Source organism: Hypanus sabinus, chromosome 4, assembly GCF_030144855.1.
Source record: "Hypanus sabinus isolate sHypSab1 chromosome 4, sHypSab1.hap1, whole genome shotgun sequence".
NCBI lineage: Eukaryota > Metazoa > Chordata > Chondrichthyes > Myliobatiformes > Dasyatidae > Hypanus > Hypanus sabinus.
Window position 1 is genome coordinate 21,269,694 of NC_082709.1, and position 22,056 is coordinate 21,291,749.

At 40.5% G+C, this 22,056-nt stretch overlaps 1 protein-coding gene across 1 annotated transcript in view; it reads right to left on the minus strand.

The window, feature by feature from the left end:
• Positions 1–22,056, minus strand: part of mylka (myosin, light chain kinase a) — a 334,126-nt gene that overhangs the window by 56,797 nt on the left and 255,273 nt on the right. Inside the window, exons 19-21 of the mRNA XM_059966550.1 lie at positions 16,663–16,713; positions 14,163–14,290; positions 12,720–12,873 (exon numbers count right to left, since the gene is read on the minus strand). Coding sequence (XP_059822533.1) covers positions 12,720–12,873; positions 14,163–14,290; positions 16,663–16,713 — 333 coding nt within the window. The remainder of the gene's footprint in view (positions 1–12,719; positions 12,874–14,162; positions 14,291–16,662; positions 16,714–22,056) is intronic.

Below are 22,056 nucleotides of genomic sequence, written 5' to 3' on the forward strand. Positions count from 1 at the left end.
CTCTTCATTATTATTTGAGATTAGGCCAATCAATGTAGTGTTGTCGGTAAATTTAATTAGCAGATTGGAGCTGTGGGTGGTGACACAGTCATGGGTATACAGAGAGTAAAGGAGGGGACTTAGTACACAGCCCTGAGGGGCTCCTGCATTGAGCGTCAGAGGGGCAGAGGTGAGGGAGCCCACTCTTACCACCTGCTGGTAAAAAGACAGGACAACTAATTTTTTTAAAGGTCGTTGAGGTGGAGTATGCTTTATGATTATCTCATCATGGTGAACAGAAGTAATGGTTCTGTCTCAATCCTGTTCACCCAACCTTAAGTGCTGTCCATTTTATCTGCTGGGAGTTTTCTGCCATCATCCAGGTAGCAGTGTACATTCCATCTCTGGCCAACACCAGGCAGGCTCCAATTGAGCTGAGCAATGTAATTCACAGTCACAGAACAGCGCACCCTGATGCCTTCTATCATTGCAGGAGATTTCAACTAGGCCAGCTTGAAGAAGTTTCTGAACAACTACCATCTCATCACCTGTGGAACCAGAAGAGCCAACTCACTGTTATACCATCATCGAGAATGCTTACCATGCCATCCAATGCCCATACTTTGAGAAGTCCGATCACCTGGCTGTACTTCTACTCCCCACGTGTAGATGAGACTAAAGACCGCAGCACCAGTGGTGCCGACTAACAAGGTATGGTCAAGGAAGGTGGAGGGACACCTACAGGACTACTTTGAGCTAGTGGACTGAACAATATTCAGGGATTCATCTTCACATCGGAATGAGTACACCACACATTATCAAGACCTCTGTAGGTGACTATGTGCCTTTGGGAACATAGCTGACATTCCCAAAAAAAAAGCTGTAGTGCATGAGCCAGATTTGTAGTCTGCTGAGGTCTAGATCTATGGCATTCAAGACCGGTGATCCAGAACTGTACAAGAAGTCCAGGGACAACCAATGGAGACTATTTTAAGATTAAAAGTTTGATTGGAGTTAGAGATGTAATTGGATGCATGTCAGCTCTGGCAGGATTGGCAGGCCATTATTTCCCACAAGGTGAAACCTAACATCATGAATGGCTGTGATGCTTCTCTCCCAGGTGAACGCAATGGATTTTCTACACACTTTGAAAGGGAGAATAAAACTACACCTGAAGCATCCAGTGACCCTGTGACCTCTGTCTCTGAGGCTGACGGTAGAATATCTTTCAAGAAGGTAAATGCTTGCAAGGTGACCGGCCCAGATGGTGGACCTGGTAAGGCACTGAAAACCTGTGCCAACCGACGGACAGGAGTGTTCAAGAACATCTTCAATCTCTCACTGTTGCCACCTGCTTCAAAAGGGTGACAATCAAACCAGTGCCCAAGTAAACAGGGTGAGCTGCCTCAGTGACTGTCACCCAGTTGTACTCACACTGAGTGTGATGAAAGCTTTGAGACGTTGGTCATGGCCAGAATCAAATCTGGCCTAACCAAGGAGCTCAACATGCTGCAATTTGCCTCTTGCCACAATGGGTCTATAGCAGATACAGTCTCATTGGCCTCGGATCACCTGGATAATAGGAAATCTTACAAAAGGGTGCTGTTGTTTGATTACAGTTCTAATCAACATTCCAGAATCTGGGCCTCTGTACCTCTCTCTGCAATTGGATCTTTGACTTCATCACCAAGAGACCACAGTCAGTGCAGGTCAGAAATCACATCTCTTTCTCACTGACAATCAACATTGGCACACTTCAAGATTGTGTGCTTAGCCCACTGCTCTACCACCTCTACAGCCACGACTGTGTGGCTAGGCACAGCTCAAATGCCATCTATAAATTTGCTTGCAGAATTGTTGGCAGAAAGTGATAAGGACACGTACATGAATGAGCCAGATCAGCTGGCTGCATAGTGTCACAACAATAGGGATCAGCAGTGGAAAGGGTGAACAGTTTCAATTTCCTGGGTGTCAACATCTCTGAAGATCTATCCTGGGCCCAAAATATTGACGCAATTACAAAGGAAGCATGACAGCAACTATATTTAATTGTGAGTTTGAGGAAACTTGCTTTGGCACCAAACACAATTGCAAATTTCTACAGATGTACCGTGGAGGGCACTCTAACTGCTTGCATCACTGTCTGGTATGGAGGAGCTACTGCACAGGATTGGAAAAAGGCTGCAGGAAGTTGTAAACTCAGGGAGCTTCATGATGGGCACTGGTCTCTCCAACATCCAGGGCATCTTCAAAAGGTGATGACTCGAAAAGACAGCATCCATCATCAAGGACCCCATCACCCTTTTCTCATTGCTCCCATCAAAGAGGTGGTATGGGAGCCTGAAGACATATACTCAACATTTCAGGAACAGCTCCTTCCTCTCTGCCACCAGACTCTTTGAATGGAGAATGAGCCCATGTACACTCCCTCACTATTTTTTCTCTCCCTTTTCACTACTTATTTAAATGTTTATAAATATTTCTTACTACAATTTAGACATTTTAATTTATGTATTGTAACGTACTGCGGCTGCAAAAGAACAAATTTCACAACATGTGCCAATGATATGAAACCTGATTCTGATTCTAAATTCAGAAGGTGGTAATTTTCTGCTTGTGAAATTTGGTTCCAGTTTCAGAAGGGAAGTTCAATATGTATACAGACATTATTATAATTTTCTGCGCTTAGTGAGAGCAAAGCACAGATTTCCATCAGGTATATCATTATATCTTTGTTGCTGCATTTCTTCCAAAGATGCTTATCTAATTTTAGCTTTAAGTGATCAAAGACACAATGCTCCACTGTTATTGTTGGTAGATATCCAACAGCATATGTAGCTAAGTGCAGAAAGTAATTGGACGTGTCCTTTCCCTGGTATTTTTTCTAAAGAATCAAATTTAATATCACTGACATATGTTGCAAAATTTGTTGTAAAAAGTATACATACAATAAGTAGTGCAAAAATAGAAATAAAAAGTAGTGAGGTGGCGTTTATGGGTTCAATGTCCAATCAGAAGTCAGATGGCCGAGGGTGCGCCTTCGGGCTCCTCTATCTCCTCCCTGATGGCGGCAATGAGAACAGGGCATGACATGGGTGATGGGGTCCTCAATAATGGATGTCACCTTGCTGAGGGATCGCTCCTTGAAAAAGTCCTGGATCTACAAAGGCTACACACACAAAATGCTGGAGGAACTCAGCAGGCCAGCCAGCATCCATGAAAATAAATAAACAGTCGCCATTTCAGGCCGAGACTCTTCCTCAGGAGCACGGAGACTAGTGCCCATGAGGGAGCTGACTGGGTTTACAGTGAAGCCCATGACTTTGGCTGGAGCACAGAGATGGACAACATGGTGGTCATCAGTTAATACCAGGGTCTCACAGCTCCAGGGGCCTAGATCTGATCCTGATCTCATTTGCTGCTTGTGTAGAGTTTGCATAGTTTCGTGCACCCACATGGCGGGTGCTCTGATTTCTTCCTACATTCCAGTGGTTTTCTGCTTAATTAACTGTCTACTGTTGATAGAAGTATGAAAGTGATTTGGCTATAAATCTAGAGCAGGGGTTCCCAATCTTTTTTTATGCCATGGACCCTTACCTTCAACCGAGGGGTCCGTAGAGAAAGCGAATGAGTGGAATTGATTGGCTTGAGTTGCTGGGAGCTGGCATGAAACTAAAGGGCTGAATGGTCTCCCATTTCATTCTAAATAAGTGAAAGGATCTGGCCTGCATACCTACTACACTAGTCTTTGTTTAAATGGATCCTTAGACTTGAAATGCCATTTACAATCAGGTCACAGAAAGGATAAGCTGAAGTATCTCCTTCGAATTTTTATTCCCTATCAGGCAGAACAATTTGATGCATCTCAGCATGGCGCTGCTAATATAATACCTGATGATATTCTAGAAACATTATTAAAATTAATAAAAGTCACATTTATCTTCTTGTCCTTTGACAAATGTTAACACCGCATTGGAAACCACAGGAGAGCATTCTTTTAATTTGTATATTCAAGACGGTTGTTTATTTCTCTAAAGGCAGTAACAATTATCCTTGGATTTTCCCCATAACTCATGAGAGACTAACAAATCTATGATCTAGATTTGCCTGATAGTGCTGAGCTGATAATATCTGCCAGTCCACATTTCCTTTCACCTTAATATTTTGCATGACCACAAGGTGACAGAGGAGAAGTGGTCAAGACCGGACTGGTCACAATATCTGTACCAAACTGACTCATCCCAAAACTTGGTGTGAAATATCAAAAGCAGTCAGCAGTGCTCATGTTATCTCAGAAACTTGTATACAAACTTGTAAAGTTTACAATTTTTGTGAGCCTTTTGGAATTTTTGAGAAACTTTTAAAAAAATGTTTCCAGTTTCCCAAGCCATATAAAAAAAAATCCTGGAAAGATTTTCAAAAGATGTTTCAAATTTAGTCATATAGAATTACTTTAGATCTTTTTCATTAAGAAAACAATGAATTATTCTTGGTGATCTTCTGAACAACCTTCTTTCATTGTGAGAAAGCAGTTCCTGCACTTCCACAAGATCTTGGATGAGATCATGCTACCTCACTAATCTCCATATTAGTGTCAACAGTGGAGATGCCACCAGCGCAACCGGCAGAAATTTCTAGTTGCTGCTGATTCTGCGGAGTACTGATGATGAACACAGCCAGTATTTGCAAAATTATAAAGTTCAGACCTAAATGTATCTTGATTACCTTTGGATTGCATTCAGCCGGGTTTTCTTTTTGCAAACTTCTCCTGTAGTTCTGGAGCACTTAAGGCCTATTGTGGTAAACTACGTATACCTGTCTGGACACGCCCCTCTGCTGACTGCTCCTGTGGCTCCTCCCACAGACCCCTGGGGCACTGCTCCTCCCTCAGTCTCCGAGATGTCGTGCTCCCTTTTGCTGCTAATAAAAGCCTGTCGTTCACCTCCCATCTCTGAGAGTTATTGATACCATTATATCATTTTCTTTTGCAGCACAGAAGGAGGCCTTTCAGATCTTTGAGACTGTATTATATCTTATGGAGTCATAGACGGGTACAGCACAGCATCAGGCTTTTCTGCCCACTGATTCTGTACCCACTGTTAATCACTTATTCTGACACTAACCTGTTTCATTATCTCTGCATTCTCATCAGATTCGATACACCAGAAACAGATTACAGTGGCCAATAAACTTGTTAGCCCACACACACACTCCACACGATGTCAGAGGTCAGGATCAAACCTGGTTGTTAACTAATTGACCAACCCACACGGTTCCAGGGAGAACGAGCAAACTCCACACGGACAATGTCAGAGATCAGGGTTGAACCCAGTGCCCACATGGTCACCAGAAGAACAAATTCTACAGGATGAAGGTCAGGACTGAACCAAGGTCACTGGAGTCAAGACACAGCAGCTCCATTCGCTACATACTCTGCTGCCTTCTTCTGAAAAACAATCCAGTGAGCTCCAATAGCCTACTTTTTTCCATTTCCATACAAATGTCCCTCCTTTGAATAGTTTCTCAGTTTCCTTTTGAAGAATGCTACTGAATCTCCTTCCATTATCCTAGCAGGCAGTGAATTCTAGATATTAACCATTTGTTACCAAAAAAGAGATTTTTCTAATGTGGGTCGATTTGTGGAAGCCTGTACTCTTAGGTTACTGACCCTTCAATCCACCGAAAACAGTGGCTCAAAAATTGCCAAGCTCTGTAGTGCTCACTGCGCACACATACAAAACTACTGCACCATGCCACTCTTGTCTCTAGGTGATTCAGGCACTCATTTTCCGCGATAGTCCTGTACAATGACCAGAGCTCAAGGGGAAGAACCAGCAATCAGGTGTGCACGTGTTTGTTTCAAGATCTCCTACATGAGTTATGAGTGTCAGAGACAGATTGGGCAAACTCAGTGATGTCTCCATTTATTTTGTGTGCCACTCACCTCTGACAATTATTACTTCCTTTTTGTAACCAACCTGTCTCTTCAGCTTCAGTGTAAGGGTTTGATGGTCCTTTTCTGTGAAGAGGTAGGGGTCCAGGGGTCGGAGTGTGAGGGTGCTGATGGAATGAGTACCTTCACTTCTCACCATACAGCAGAACCAATAGTTCCACAGTGCTGTGTTTCGTGTGAACTATTTTTAGGGCTAAAGTCATATCACTAAATAGCAGACAGACGTTTGGATGCTGTGTAGTCTGGGATTAATAATCATCCTGTGCCGTGCATTAGTGGTATTATGGACTAGAAGGGTTTGAACCTGGGTCACAATTGAACATGGTGAGCAAGCTCCACCAGCTCAGTTTTACCGAGCAACCCCGATCTGGTGGTCTTATTTTGTAGCTGGGTAGGCACTTTGGTGTGTGCAGCCACTGCCAGCTCTGCACATTAAGGAAACTGATCACTTTGATCACAGACCCAGCTTCAAATAACATTAACAATTGCCTCTTGCATTGAAACAAGCTCTCGGCATCAAGTCAGGACTGCTATTTTATGTTGGCCTGAAATGCCACTCAACCCTGGAGGCCCAACAAGGGAACGTCCAAATCCATGTATTCTCAGGCATTCAGCCAGGAAAGGCTTCCAGACAGATCTCCTTTATAAACTCATACACTTTACTTCCTTTCCTTACTGTCTGCTTTTATCCTCTTTTAGACAACTCCCACTACCTCATATCCCTTTCGGCATCTCACTTGTTTCTCATTCATTGATTTCCTTCTCCCCATTCCTCAGTCTCTTTAGTTCCCTATTTCTCTGGTGAAAGGGAAGATGCTGTTGGTCTCATGATTCACCAGTATCCCTGGACTTTGCCATACTGCACTCAAAGCACACTTGCAGCAGTTTATATTAAAGAATTATTTGAGCTGAATGTTTGGGAAAAGAATCCAGCTCACAGCACTCATCAGCTCCAACAAATTCTCCAGAAGTTACTAAGCCTGGTGTAAATGCATGCCACAAAACTAACAAATCATTTATTTTGATGGTTATCAAGTTTATCGAATTCAACAAAGCCAGATTTGATAAATTATTACTCATTAATAAGTGGCCAGCTTTCTGCATTTCCACAATTGTCGGTTAATTTAGATGTCTGAATGACAGATGAAGAGCAGACACATACTAACCAATGCAATTTCCCTCTCTGGGCTATGCAGCCATCAAGGCACTTAGTAGACAACAAGACAACTTGGACAATATCCATGCTGAGTCTATTGGCAGCACCATTCTTTTTAAATAAATCATTTGAAGAAACCGAAACCATAAAAGGCCAGAACTGAAGACTCCCTCCAAAAGGAACAGTTTACAGCTTCTGACAATTATTACCGCTCACTGTGAGATTGTTCGAAGCAGTTTTCTTTTTATAGGCCACTCTCTCGGTGGAAAAATCTCTGTTATTTTAGCAACAAACATACTCTGAAGAACTTTTTTTTAAATCATAAAGCAACACACAATTTAATGCACTTAAATGCAGTTGTACCAACTAATTAGTCAGGAATCATCTTCTCTGTACCTCAAGAGACAGGTTGAACATGGTTTTAACTGTTTAGCTCGATTTTAACACAACATGAAAGTAAAGGAGAGTTAAAATTCCTGAAATTGCTTTTTAATAAAAATGAAGAACATGCAGGGAGGGATAAGATCAAAGCTTTTATAGTCAGCCGACAGGTTATTGTGACAATGAAAGCAGCCATCACCACTCAAACATGATTCTGAACTGCTCAGACAGTTCATCTCCACTGGGCACATTGTTGGACTTCAAAGGGTGAGTAATTTCAGGTTCCTGGGTGTCTGAGGGTCTAACATGGACCCAACATATTGATGCAGCTACAAAGAAGGCACAAGAGCAGTTCTATTTCATTAGGATTTTGAGATCGGTTTGTCGCCAAAATCACTCGCAAATTCCTACAGGCGTACCGTGGAGAGCACTCTAACTGGCTGTATCACTGTCTGGTATGGAGGGGTTGTGGGGGGGGGGTGGGGGGGCGGGGGTTTGGCCACTGCACAGGATGGAAATAAGCTGCAGAGAGTTGCAAACAGTCAGCTCCATCATGGGCAGCAGCCTCGCAGTATGTCTCAAAAAGGCAGTGTCCATCATTAAGGACTCCCATCACCTAGGTCATGCCTTGTTCTCGTTGCCACCACTGGGAAGGAGGTACAGGAGCCTGAAGATGCACACTCAACGATTCAGGAACAGCTTCTTACCCTCTGCCATCTGATTTCTGAATGGACATTGAACTCATGAACACTACTTTTTTATTTCTATTTTTGCACTTTTTATTTCATTTCACTATTTAATATACATATGGATATATCAGAAATGCTTGATGTAGAAAGGTCTTTAATTGTATCTAGCTACTGTTACCAAAAATTCAGTGCTACCAAGTGTTATTCATTTCTTGCAGCATACAATGAGAACTGTGGGCCTACTGACTCTATACTGGCCCCCAGAGGAGAATTCCATCAGTCCCACTTCCCCATTCTTTTCTTTTCCTGTACCTTTACAACCTGTTCTCTCACAAGCCCATCAACTCACCTCTTTTCCTGCAACCCCATACCAATAGTAAGTGGTAATTCGTGGTAGGCAATTAACTTCTCAAAACATGATGGAGAACAGAAAGAAACTGGAGCACACAGACAGAGGAAAACACGAGGTCATAGGGAGAACGTGTAAACTTCACACAGGCAGAACACGAGGCAAAGGTCAAACCCAGAAGCATTGCTAACGGCCGCACTATCCCCACAACATGTACTCCTAGTCATGACATTCTGGTTATAAATCGGTTCCTTTGCATTATCGCTGCAGCTCCAGTTAGTGGGCCACCAATCAGACACCGACGGAACATCCTTTATCTCGCTTTCCCTCTAGATATGTCTCACATGACATGCAGATATGATATATCTGAATTCTTCTATTAGTTGATGACTCCGTCTCGCAGGAGTAAATAATGGAAATGCATTTATGCTGGACTTAGTAACTGGGAGCATCTCCCTATCAGCAGTGATGTGTGTTCAGTGGAATGTCTGAACAAACCATACTGGTTAATCTCTGATTCCCGGCTCATCTGTTTAGACAATTTTAAAGCCTGAAGTATGTACTTAATCGTAACATTTCTAACAAAAAAAATATTCTTAAGGTTAGCTTCATTCAGCAAAGAAGGGAGCCTAAATATCAAGACCCAGCAACATCCATTGATACAAGTAAGTCAGCTCTATGTAATGGATATATCAGTGAATTATACAAACAATGTATTGATATGATTTACCTCTATGTGCAGATTTGAATAGTGTTTTCTTGATGCACTGGATTATAAAATTTGATCTGGAACAGAGATCTGGTACGAGGAGTCTCCTTGAGACTCCTGGTGAAGTGTCACGGCCCGAAATGTTGACTGTTTACTCTTTTTCATAGATGCTGCCAGGCCTGCTGAGTTCCTCCAGCATTTTGTGTGTTACTTTGGAACTCCGGCATCTGCTGATGTTCTCTTTTTTTTGTCAGGAGTTTCTTGATCCTTTATCTCAGGCAATGAATATTTTGTGTTTTGTTAAACTTATCTATGCATGGACTGAATACAATGAACTGATTATGTAAGTTGTAATGATATATATTGTCTGGTTGAAATGCCTAACATATGAAAATAAAACTTGTGAAGGTTGAGGCCATTCTTGTATGGTGCTACTCTTGGGAGCTGAGGCATAGAGGTCAGTGGAAGATCTTTGATTTGGAAATAGTGTAGAATTGGTGATATTCTACTTGTAATTTCTTCATGGAAATCAAAATATTTATAGTCCTGAAATTCTCATAGTATCATGAGGGAGGGCTAGAGTATAAAAACAGGGATGTAATGCTAAGATTTTATAAAGAGTTGGTCAGAGCACATTCAGAGTATCATGAACAATTTTGGGACTTGAATCTAAGGAAGGTTTTGCTGGCATTGGAGAGAGTTCAGAGGAGGTATCTGAGAACAATCCAGGCATGAAAGATTAATGAACGAGAGAGTCTGATGGCTCTGGGATTGTACTCACTGGAGGTTAGAAGGACAATGAAGTACTGCATTGAAACCGACTGAATAGTGAAAGGCTGGGATAGAATGGACATAAAGAGGATGTTTTCAGAATGATAGAGTCTAGCACCAGAGGGCATAACCCCAGAGTAAAGGGACACCCCATAGGAAATGAGGAGGAATTTCTTTAGCCAGAGGGCAGTAAATCTGTAAAATTCATTACTACAGATTACTGTGGAGGCCAAGTCATTGGGTTTATTTAAGGTGGAGGTTGATAGGTTCCTGATTAGGAAGGATGTCAAAGGTTATCAGGAGAAGGCTGGAAAATGGTGTTCACAGGGAATAATAAATGAGTCACAATCAATGGATCACATGGCCTAATTCTTCTCCTATATCTTTGGGTCTTGCAAACCAGTGGATTATAGGAAATATCATCCGATAACACGATTCTTATTAGAAAAAAAACACAAATTAGAAAAAATACTATATTTTGCAACCTCGCTTTTGCACCAAGAGAACAACGCCAAGACATAACCATCACAAACCGCAAAATTGTGTTCTTTGAAAACTTTGTATGAATGTCAGCTTTGTATGAACTAGAGAACTCATATCAAATCAACAAGCAGAGCAGTGAGAACCAGCATGTATATGTAAAGGTACATACCAATGAATAAATTAAGGCAGCAAAATTGAATGAGAGGAATCACTTTGACAAAAGACATGAAGCGGCAGAGACCTGTATTTCAAGGAGACTGGCATTCTGAAGTGATGAACATATAACTTAATTGTTCCGATCCCTTGATCAGACCTCAAGCAAAGAACTGTTTAATTTTGGGCTCTGAAGCTCAAGAAAGATTGACTAGCTTTTTAAGCAGTGCTCTGCACATGTACCAAAACGACACTGAGGTTTTAAGGATTAAATTTTGAAAACCAATTGTCTACTCTTGGTTTGTATTCCCTTGATATTTAACAGTGATTGTATCAAATTATTTGAAACAACTAGTTGTTTTCATTATCAACATAATTTCCTCTTGTAAAAGCACAATAATTAAAACTGAAATTGAAAATGCTTAAGATAACTTTGACCATTCAGCTGAAATATTAACTCTGATTTTTTTTCTCCATCAATTCCTTGAAAATGACATTGCAGGTATATAGGGTCATAAAGAGATCTTTTGGCACATTGGCCACCATAAGTCATAGTACTGAGAACAGGAGTTGGGATGTTATATTGAAATTTATACGATGTTGGTGAGACCCAATTTGGAGTAGTTCTGGTCACCTACCTACAGGAACAATACAAATAAGATTGAAAAAGCGCACATAAAGTGTACAAGGATGTTGCTAGGACTTGAGGATCTGAATAATAGGGAAATGTTGAATAGAACTTTATTTCCTAAAATGTAGAAGAAGGAGACATTTGACCGAGGAATACAAGATTATGAGGGATTTATGCAAGCAGGCTTTTTCTGCTGAGGTTGGATGAGACTAGAGCTAGAGATGATGCGTTGAAGATGAAATGTGAAATGTTTAAGGAGAACATGAGAAAGTACTTCTTGATTTAGAGGGAGGTGCGAGTATGGAACGAGCTGCAAGCGGAAGTGATGCCTGTGAATTCAACTTCAACATTTAAAAGAAATTTGGATGTGTACATGGATGGGAGGAGTTTGGAGGGCTATGGTCTGGGTTCAGGTCAATGGGATTAAGCAGATTAATAGTTCAGCATGGACTAGATGAGCTGAAGGGCCTGCTTCTGTGCTGTAGTCTTCTATGACTAGGAATTGAAATGCTGTCTGAATTCCTGAATTCTTGCACTCATTGCTTCATTTCAGATTTCAAGTATTTGAAGCATTTTATATATAAACAGACCTGAGCCATTTTAGCAGCACATAAAAGGCGGTGGAAATCTGGAATTGCTTGGTCAAAGCCCAGAGTGGTTGAGTCTACTGGAACATTAAAGCTTGAAGACAACATAATTCTGTTAGGGAAGTGTGGAAAACAAAGGAAGATAAATAGAATTAAAATAGAGATAAGCCACAATTAACTGATGGCAATGCAGGCTTGTGGGAGTGAATAGCCTCTGCTAGAAGCTCCCGTTGATTATTATTATTATAACTATAATTAATTAGTTATAGTTGCTCCTAATAACTATGGGCCAGCCTCTGTGATCAGGTTCCATTACATTGATTTATCTATTAATTAATTAATTCCTTTCCCCCACCCCACCACCTTTGTGTTTGCACAGTTTGCTGTGTTTTGCACACTGGTTGTTTGCTCTTGCTGTTGGCTGTGGCCTTTCATTGATTCTTGGATTTATTGTGAATGCCCGCAAGAACACGAATCTCAGGTTGCATATGGTGGCATCTATGTACTTTGGTAATAAACTTACTTTGAGACGACATCAATGATGTCACCAGTCTCTAATCCTACTCCTTCACCCATTCCTTTTAACAACTGTTTAATCTATTTAGCTCCAACCTTGGAAAACAGACTTGCCTTGAATAATCTCCACTACCAACTTGCCAGCTGATGGAACATACACTTCTGCAATTGCAGTGTACATTTCCACAGGGCATTCAGGGAACCCTTTGTTCTGTTTTACCTAACCTCACAAAAACTGAGCACAGAGCTTATCTCCGGACAAATATCCATTCTAATAAATTAACAAACATTGTAACAATTAATGAACATATATGGCCATTATGCCGACTGCACTGAAAAGGCTGTCGGGGTGACTCACTTACCTACAATTGTGAGGTTAACTTGAACTTGTTTGCTTCCTATCTTATTTTCGGCCAGTAAGTTGTAACAGCCACAGTCATCATGCTTGGTTGAAGAGATGATTAGCTTACTGCTATTGTCAGTATTTTCTATCTTTATATGATCATTTTCTTTAATCTGAAACGGGAACAGAGTAAGGGATGAAGAGAGAGAACCTCCCATTATTTTAGCGAAGTGAACTGGTTTCACCTGAGACAAAACTCCACAATGTTTCCCTTGCTCTTCAGTTCACCGGGTCCACAGTAATCACCAGGCATCCCACTTGCTTACTGCCCATCATGCCGTTGCCACTTAGGTTCATTGCTGCTTCTGTAACCATTGTTTTTGATCGGTTATGGTTATTAGCCCTGAGCTGAGCCCCTGAAAATGGAGGACCAGTGGACCACACTTAGTCTGTCCTCTACCCTCTGACCTGTTTCACATGGGTCGCCCGACCAGGAATCAAAGCACAAGGCCCTGACTCCAGAAAGTATAGCTCTCTGGTTCATTGAGGCGTGCCAGCCTCCAAATCCTACGACAAGGTTGTGGTCTTCTTAGACTTATTTATACACTGTTAGCATTTCATTCTCCTCACTTACCCATCAACTCTGCACAAAACTGTTCCCCTGTACTGCAGAGCCAGTCTACTAACCTAATCTTTGAGACACAGAAGAGAAACAAAGCATACAAAGGCAACCTGTGCAAAACGTACATACTCCACGTGGACAGCGGGATTGATGCCAGGTTTCTGGGATTAAGAAATACTTTCCGTCAACCATTCAGTTTTTGAAACAATCTGCACAACCCTCATCACTACCTTCGTACGGCAACACCATAACCATTCTGATCAGATCATGTTTCGTAATTTCAAAACATTAAACTAATTCAAAGGAAGACACGGGAGTCCAAAATGAGGGTCTAACTTCGAGTTTTCTTTAAGCGAGGCATGCGCATCATGCAGTAGCGTGATGACACAAGCAATTCGTGTATTTATACATATAATCCAGAATTAGATGAACAAGAATGCTTAATCGAAGTACACACACACACAGAACATTACTCAAATATTACTGAACTATTAAATACACAACAGATCACTTTGCACAACAATGGACATTTTTTTCCACAGTTGAATTGTATTCTTTCCTGTAAAATTGTGTAGAATTTATGTGTAATTAATGTTTTTCTTTGTGTGAAGCTGTCTGTTGAAAGCTGAATGTTAAGTTTATCATCATATGCACGAGAGCAAGTGAGCACAGTACAACAAAATATGTCACTGCAGGAACATCAGAGGCACAAACCCTCGCATACACACATCTACTTGTTCAGAAGACAATAAACACAACTCTTTTCAACTTTACTAATCAACCATGCACGTCCTTTCAGGCAGAAGCAGCCAGTATTTATAGGAAACGATTCAAGATTACCTGTTTTCTAAATTTTAGCCATGTGTAGCTGAGTGGTGGTGTGCCAGCAATCTTACAGAACAGCTCTGCAGATTCTCCAGCACGGACTTTCATGCTTCCAGGGCACTGAAGAAACTGTGGTGGAATAGCTGTTGAAAGTAAACATCACAAATGAAAGATTAGGAAATTTCATTTGCTGTGGGTGACTTCTTCATGTCCATGTACTTAGAAAAATACTTATATTGACAGTAAAACTGGAAAAGGTTATGACAATAATTTGGTTCCTGATTCATGATTTTAATCATTAATAACTTTTGACTTATAATCTGTTGGGTGAAAATAATGCAATTCTAAGAAAAACTATTTGAATTTATTATAAACTGTTCTCAGCTAAAAAAAACTCTGCAACAAAGTACAAAAGAGAAAGGAAAAGGTTAATGACTTCAACCTGCATGTGAGTCTATATCAGTGAGCCTGAACATGCATAATTTCATTAGACTTCAAATGGTTAAACAAGCTTAGGATAAACACATAACCTTTGAAAATTTACCGGTAAGATTAGCTTTTTCAGCTTTTTTTGTACTTCCTTTTCATCTAATACAACACAACTCTGCATTTGTCTTTTAATCAATATTCTGATAAAGTAAAAATCATTATATGGCTTCATTTGCAGCCAAAGCAATTTCACATGATAAATTTATTAGCCAAGATCACATGAAAAATATATTACAGTATGATTTTGCAGACAAATGTTAATATACAGTACTGTGCAAAAGTCTTATGCACATATACATAGCTAGGGTGCCTTAGACTTTTGCACAGTACTGCATTTATCAATGTGGAATGGTGAGGGAGCTTGTAAATCTGATGGGAGCAAAAGACATTGGGAGTGGCAAGGAGTGCTACGGAGATGGGTATGGGATAGGTGGCAGAGAAGGAGTGCCGGGGTTTGATGGTGCGGGTGCAGACACACCCAGCCCTGAGGTCAATTGATTCCGAACAATTGGTTTATTGATCAATTACAGAATGTCTCTCTGGTGCTTTCCGCTCCCTCCCCTCTCCCTTCTCCTTTTCCTAACCATGATTCCCTTCTCCCTGCCCCCTTCCCACACTCAGTCTACAACAGAGACCCATATCAGAATCAGGTTTATCATCACTTACATATGTCTTGAAGTCTGTTCTTTTTTTGCAGCAGTACAGTGTAATACATAAAATTACTACAGTACCGTGCGAAGGTCTTAGGCACCCTAGTGTGTGTGTGTGCTCGCACTCTCTCTCTCTCTAGACTTTTGCACAGTTCTGCATTTTGGATCACATAAATAACTAATAGTAGACTACATCTGAAAGTTTTTATTTTTACATGCATATAATTATCTTGATTTTATGTGACTACAATCCCACAGCAATGTAGCTAATTGCTCTCTGAAGGAGCTAGAAAATCCAACCCTGCCACACCATTTTCAGAAAAGGTAACCCACAATATGGTTAGCGCAAGAAAGGCCCCGGGGTAAAAGATGAAGGATGATCTAATTGAACGGTCTGGCTCCAATAGTGCTCTAATGACTCCAGTTTGTGTTCTTACGTTCAATAGCTTCTTAGAGCAACAAAAGATCAATTAGAAAACATCAAAAATCAGAAAATAGGGGAATCAAATTGAATATCTGGAATAAAATGGAAATATTTCTCAGAAGGGCTATTCATAAAAAGCATATCTTTTTGCCGTCATGCAACATTCTTTGAAATGTATCTATAAAGCAACGATTTCATTGAATCTCCCATACCTTTACTCCTTAAGGCAGTGAATAACATGCTCCACATTTCCACTTTTAGCCCAAACTTCATTTTATCTTTATTTTAATTCCAACTTGAAGATTGGACCAAAAAATGCCTGCTTAGCCAGGGCCATGAGAGTCCAATGAAAGAACAAAATAACTAAAGAAGCTGTTCCTTTCCTTTGACTATTTATTAAGATCATTAACTATAAAAAAGGAGATTAAGTTCATTAATGAGGAAAAAAAGCAGAATTATTTCATGACTTGCCCACATACCAGTGTTAAAAGCTAATTATCTTTTAGCCACAAGAGATTTACTTATGAACATTCAGGCACAAGACCCTGAAGTTCAAAAACTAATGGTAGATTTAGTGAACCAATACTCCAGAGCACTCTACAGCTGACCGAGCATATTTTATTAATCTGATAACTATGTAGGAAATAGTTGGTAAAATGTATGTTGCTTGTTTAATCAATCATAAATTATTATCCAACTGGGATAAGTTCAAGTTAATTTTCCACAACTGCAAACACATGGAAATTAGCAATCTTATTTTTCATTAGGAGTGTGTACCTTTACACTGGAAGAGACCAGAGAAAGGGAGGAAAACGTGAGGGTAAGATTTTGAATGATACAAGGTTGCAAATTCTCAACTGAGTCTGAGAATGAACAGTATGCCAAATGACAGTTTGGCAAAAAATAAAAGAAGACAAAGATAAACTTGCTTTCTTGAAATGAAACATCTTACCTGGCTTGGGAGGCGTTTTGGGAGTCGGTTTCTTTTTAATGGTGGCTTCAACTAAATGAAAATAACAAGGGTAAACTATTAAAGTAAGTCACAAATGAGTCTTTCATGATGCTGCATGTTACAATGCATTTAAGTATATCGTTAAAGAAAAGGCCAACTTAGAATCAGAATCAGATTTAGTATCACCAGCATGTGTCATGAACTTTGTTCACTTTGTGGCAGCAGTACAATGATAAATGTAGACAAAAACCTGAATTACAGTAAGTATATATATGTATATTAAATAGTTAAGTTAAATAAGTAGCACTAAAACAGAACCTTAAAAGAAAAGTATTGAGGTATTGTTCATGGGTTCAATGTCTATTTAGGAATCGGATGGCAGAGGGGAAGAAGGTGTTCCTGAATCGCTGAGTGTGTGCCTTCAGGCTTCTGTACCTCCTACCTGATGGTAACAGTGAGAAGAGGGCATGTCCTGGGTGGTAGGAATCCTTAATAATGGATTGCATATATCTTAATGTTGCAAAATTTTATTCACGAGCACAGCTATAAGCAATTAATGCTCAGCTTTTGGGCTCTACTCCTGACTGCATTTCAAAGACAGTATTTGTTTTGACCTGCCTCCTAGCAGGATAGTGTTAAACCTCTTACTTGGATTTTCCAAAGGCCTTTGACAAGGTATTGCACATGAGGCTGCTTAAAAAGATAAGAGCCCATGGTATCTCAGCAAAGATACTAGCATTAATAGAAGACTGGCTGACAGTAGGAGATTGGGAATAAAGGAGGGCCTTAGTGCAACACTATTGCAGCTCAGGGCATCAGAGTTCAGAGTTCAATCCTGGCGTCCTCTGTAAATAGTCTGTATGTCTCCCTCCCCCGTGGAATGTGCTCCGGTTTCCTCCCACTGTCCAACGCTGGACCAGTTAATAGGTTAATTGGTCATTGTAAATTGTCCATTGATTAGGCAAGGGTTAAGTCAGGGTTGTCAGGGGTTGCTGGGTGGTGTGGCTCAAAAGGCTGTAAAATCATTCCACGCTGGATCTCTAAACAAATAAATATGTAAATAAATTTTCTGGTTGGCTGCTGGTGACTAATGCTGTTCCCCAGGGATTGGTGTTGGGGCCGTTTCTTTTCACCTTATACGTCACTGATTTGGATAACGGAATTGATGGCTTTGTGGACAAGTTCACGGACAACACAAAGATAGGTGGAGGTCATTGCCACAAACCGTTGTGGAGGCCAAGTCATTGAGTACATTTAAAGAAGAGTTTGACACCTCTTGATTAGTCAGGGTGTCAAAGATTACATAAAGAAGGCAGGAGAACGGGATTGAGAGGGAAAGTAAATCAGCCATGATTTACATGTCAATTGGCTTAATTCTGCTCCAATATCTTATGGTCTCTTGCAGCATCATATTTGAACTTTGCTTTAAGTTTCTAAGTTACCATCTTCTTGTTTATATGTAATAATTAATTCCAGCCAAGTTTATTTATTATGAGACAAGGAGAAAAAATGTATTTCTGCAAGAACAAACAATCTGCTAGAGAATTTCAGTGGGCTGAGCAACATCTGTGGAACAAAGGAACAGCTGATAATTCAGGTCAAAACCCTGCTCTACCAAGACTAAAAATGTTTTCAGTGCCTAGCTGGTTTAAAGAGATCACGATCCTCAAGCAGTTATACCAAGCAATCAGTTTACACCAGTGTTCATTAATATTTTAAGGAGTTTTCATTAACATTTTATTACATTCAAAAAATTTTACTCAATTATCTTAAAAAACACTTCTAAAATGCTGATTGCTTTTGTAAAACTATTGTGTGTAAAAACCATGACGAAAAGTCAATTAATGAGTGCTTTCCATGGATTTGATTGCAACTCCATCCCCCCAAACTGAAAATCTAACAGAGGCTGATCACAAACAAGAGAAAAATCTGCAGATGTAAACAAGAGTAGGGACTCATGTCCATACAAGGGCCGAGGCCCTTCATCAGGACTGTCTGGCCTGGCCTGCTGAGTTCCTCCAGCAGCTTGTGTGTTTTGAATAGAAGCCGACACAAGATTTCTTGCACAGGAAGCGAGCGACCTACCCAAAGAAATACACTTCAAAACTTGCTGCCTCAATCAGGAAGGTACATGTTTAAACGGACCAGGGTTGGCATCAATAGCAAACTGATTATGAGCACCATTTTAAACTCCAGCAATATATGCTGACTTAAAATGGAAGTATTCGGAAATTTTAACAGATAACTCATAAAAAGGGCCTGAAGGTTCATTGGGGACCCAAGTCTACCCCGCCACAAACTGTTCCAGCTGCTACCGTCCGAGAAGCAGTACCACAGCATTAAAGCCAGGAACAACAGGATCCGGGACAGCTTCTTCCTCCAGGCAATCAGATTGATTAATTCACACTGACACAATTGTATTTCTATGTTATATTGACTGTCCTGTTGTACATACTATTTATTATAAATTACTATAATTTGCACAGTTAGATGGAGATATAATGTAAAATTTTTACTCCTCATGTATGTGAAGAATGAAAGAAGGAAAGTCAATTCAATTAAATTTAAATTCAATACAATTCTTTTGGAACATGCCCAATCTCGCTATAATCTTAAACTGGCTTAATGCATCATAGAGTCATAGAAAAGTACAGCACAGAAACAGGCCCTTCATCCCATCAAGTCCATGCTGAACCATTTAAACTGTCTATTCTAATCAACCTGCACCCGGACCATAGCCCTCCCTACCCCTACCATCCATGCACCTCCCAAACTTCTCTTAAACATTGAGATTGAGCTCACATGCACCACTTGAGCTGGCAGCTCATTCCACACTCTCACGACCTTCTGAGTGAAGCGGTTTCTCCTCATTCAATTGTGTGTATACTCCAAATACAGGAGCAAGGGGAGGGGGAAGACCCAGATTTGGAAGTGAATAGAAGCTGAGAAATCATCATTTACTGCATTTTCATAATGTGAAACTCCAGCTACTACCAAAATAACTTGCACTTGCATGGTACTTTATGATATTAAAGCACTCAGATCTTCACAAGTGGGATCAAAGCACAAATGCATGTTGTGAGAAGGCCAATATCTGAACTATTACAATTGCCCCAGATCAATTACAAACAAAATAATATTAAGGATTGTTGTGACTGGTTTAGTGACAACAGAAGATATTACTCCTGGCCTGCAGTTTCCTTATTTGTTCTTGTATCCCTTATGCTTCTCTCAACTTCATGGCTGTAAGTTAGATATCAGACGTTGAAGACCTGCACAGTGAAGGCATTGCACACGTTCAGATGGTTCAGAGATTCTGCAGGTGTTGGCCATCTTGAAGAACACACACAAAATGCTGCAAGAACCCAGCAGGCCAGGAGGGACACAAACAGTCAGGCCTGAGAGTTCTCATGAACAGTGTCAGCCTGAAACGTCAACTGTTCATTTCCCTCCATAGATGCTGCCTGATCTGCTGGGTTTCTCCAGAATTCTGTTTGTGTTGCTCAAGTGCAGATAGTTCATGTACTAACCTGAACTTACCTTTCAAAGGTTTTCTTCTGGTACAATGCTCCCATGTGCTCATATTCCATGGAAGCTATTTATTGCATGAGTCCATACTGGCTGACACCATCTCTTTCCCCCAGACGTTGAAGCACCCAAAAACACACATAATCACAGTGACAATGGGCAAACTCCACCCAGACAGCACCATAACTCAGGATGGAACTAAGGCAGATTTGACCACCTGCATCACTGTGTGACCCATTCATTTCCTTCTCACTTTTAAAGAGTTAGCATTGACATGACACACTGTATGGATTCCTTCAGGTTCTCTCATTTTGTTTGGAAGCTCCTTAAGATTAGCTTGTTTCATCCCAGCTGACGAATGGGTTCCCAAGTATTTAAAGTATTTTGTATAATTACAGCATGACTACTTACTGCGCAGTTTTTAAATGCACAGCTATGGTGGTCCTGATTGAAATGTGTAGGGCACTTTGAAAACCATGCACTATAAATTGCTTGAAGGCCATGCAGCAAATGCACCAATAAGACATGGGTCCACACACTCTTTCAGTTCAGGCCAATACCTCATCACCACAGCAGGGCCACACTCCTTTGGGCAGGATGTTATAGCAACTAGCTGAGAGCCCAAGAACAGAACTGAAATAGGCAGCATTCATGAATAGCAATAATGTGATGCCTGCACGCAAACCATGCGTTGGAACGTGAACTGTTGAAGGCACAGTCATGAACGTTAAGGGCACACTATAGGATGAAATCTCCTGCCTTACTGGAGGGCCCATATATGGAGCAGTTCAAAGGGAAGGCTCATTTGATGCAGCTGAACAATATTTCAGAGAAAAGGTATGGCATCACATTTAGAGTGCAGAAGAAAGTTAAAGTAAGCCATCAGTACAGCTTTGCAATCATGGGCAGTTGACTTGATTATCACCTTAAATGGCTCTGTCCTGACTGAGACTGAATCACAGAATCAGTGGACAGTAGAAGATGAGTCCATACCAGTCTTGCAGAGCCATTCCCATTCTATTGTCCCATTCCTCAGCTGGGATGAAACAAGCTAATCTTAAGGAGCTTCCAAACAAAATGAGAGAACCTGAAGGAATCCATACAGTGTGTCATGTCAATGCTAACTCTTTAAAAGAAGAGTCCTTTACCCTTGCTCTTTGTCTGTCACCTACTAAGTTTTTCATCCTTAAGAGCCATCTAACTTCCCGATAAAATTCAGCCTCTTTTTCAGATAGAGGGGTAAACTTTCAGGGATACAAATGGTGGCTTACAGATAATGAACACTGAGCTGAATGGAAATATGCCATTTGATTTTGGGTTTTATACTCTGTTTTCTCGCTCTTTGTTGTTGCCATTTGTGCTAATTTTTTTGTGTGCAGGGTGTGGGGTTTGATGTTTTTTCTTCGAATAGGTTGATTCCATGGTTCATTGTTTCGTGGCCGTCCAGACAGAAGATAAAGATTTCTGTTCATATGCTGCATTTGTAGTTTAATAATAAATGTACTTTGAATTTGTGAAATGCTCCCCTCTTGGCCTATTAATTTATGTTATTGGCCCACTGCTAGCAGAATAAATTTTTTTATCCATTCACCTTCCTATAAACTTCACTAAGTCACTGATTAATGTTTCCATTCCAAATTTCTCCAACACACCTCATTTTGGTACAAAAATCTACTGCAGAATGTAAGAATTCACTTTCCATGTTTAGTAATGAAAATGCAAGGGACTTGCAGTTTATTAAAGTCAACTTAGACATTATTTAACAACTATTGTGTTCACCTAAATGAAAAACAAATGCACTTCCTGATTTTTGACTGCCCTTGTCTAAACAGGACATTGTAATTCTAGACATAGTCCTTGCAATTT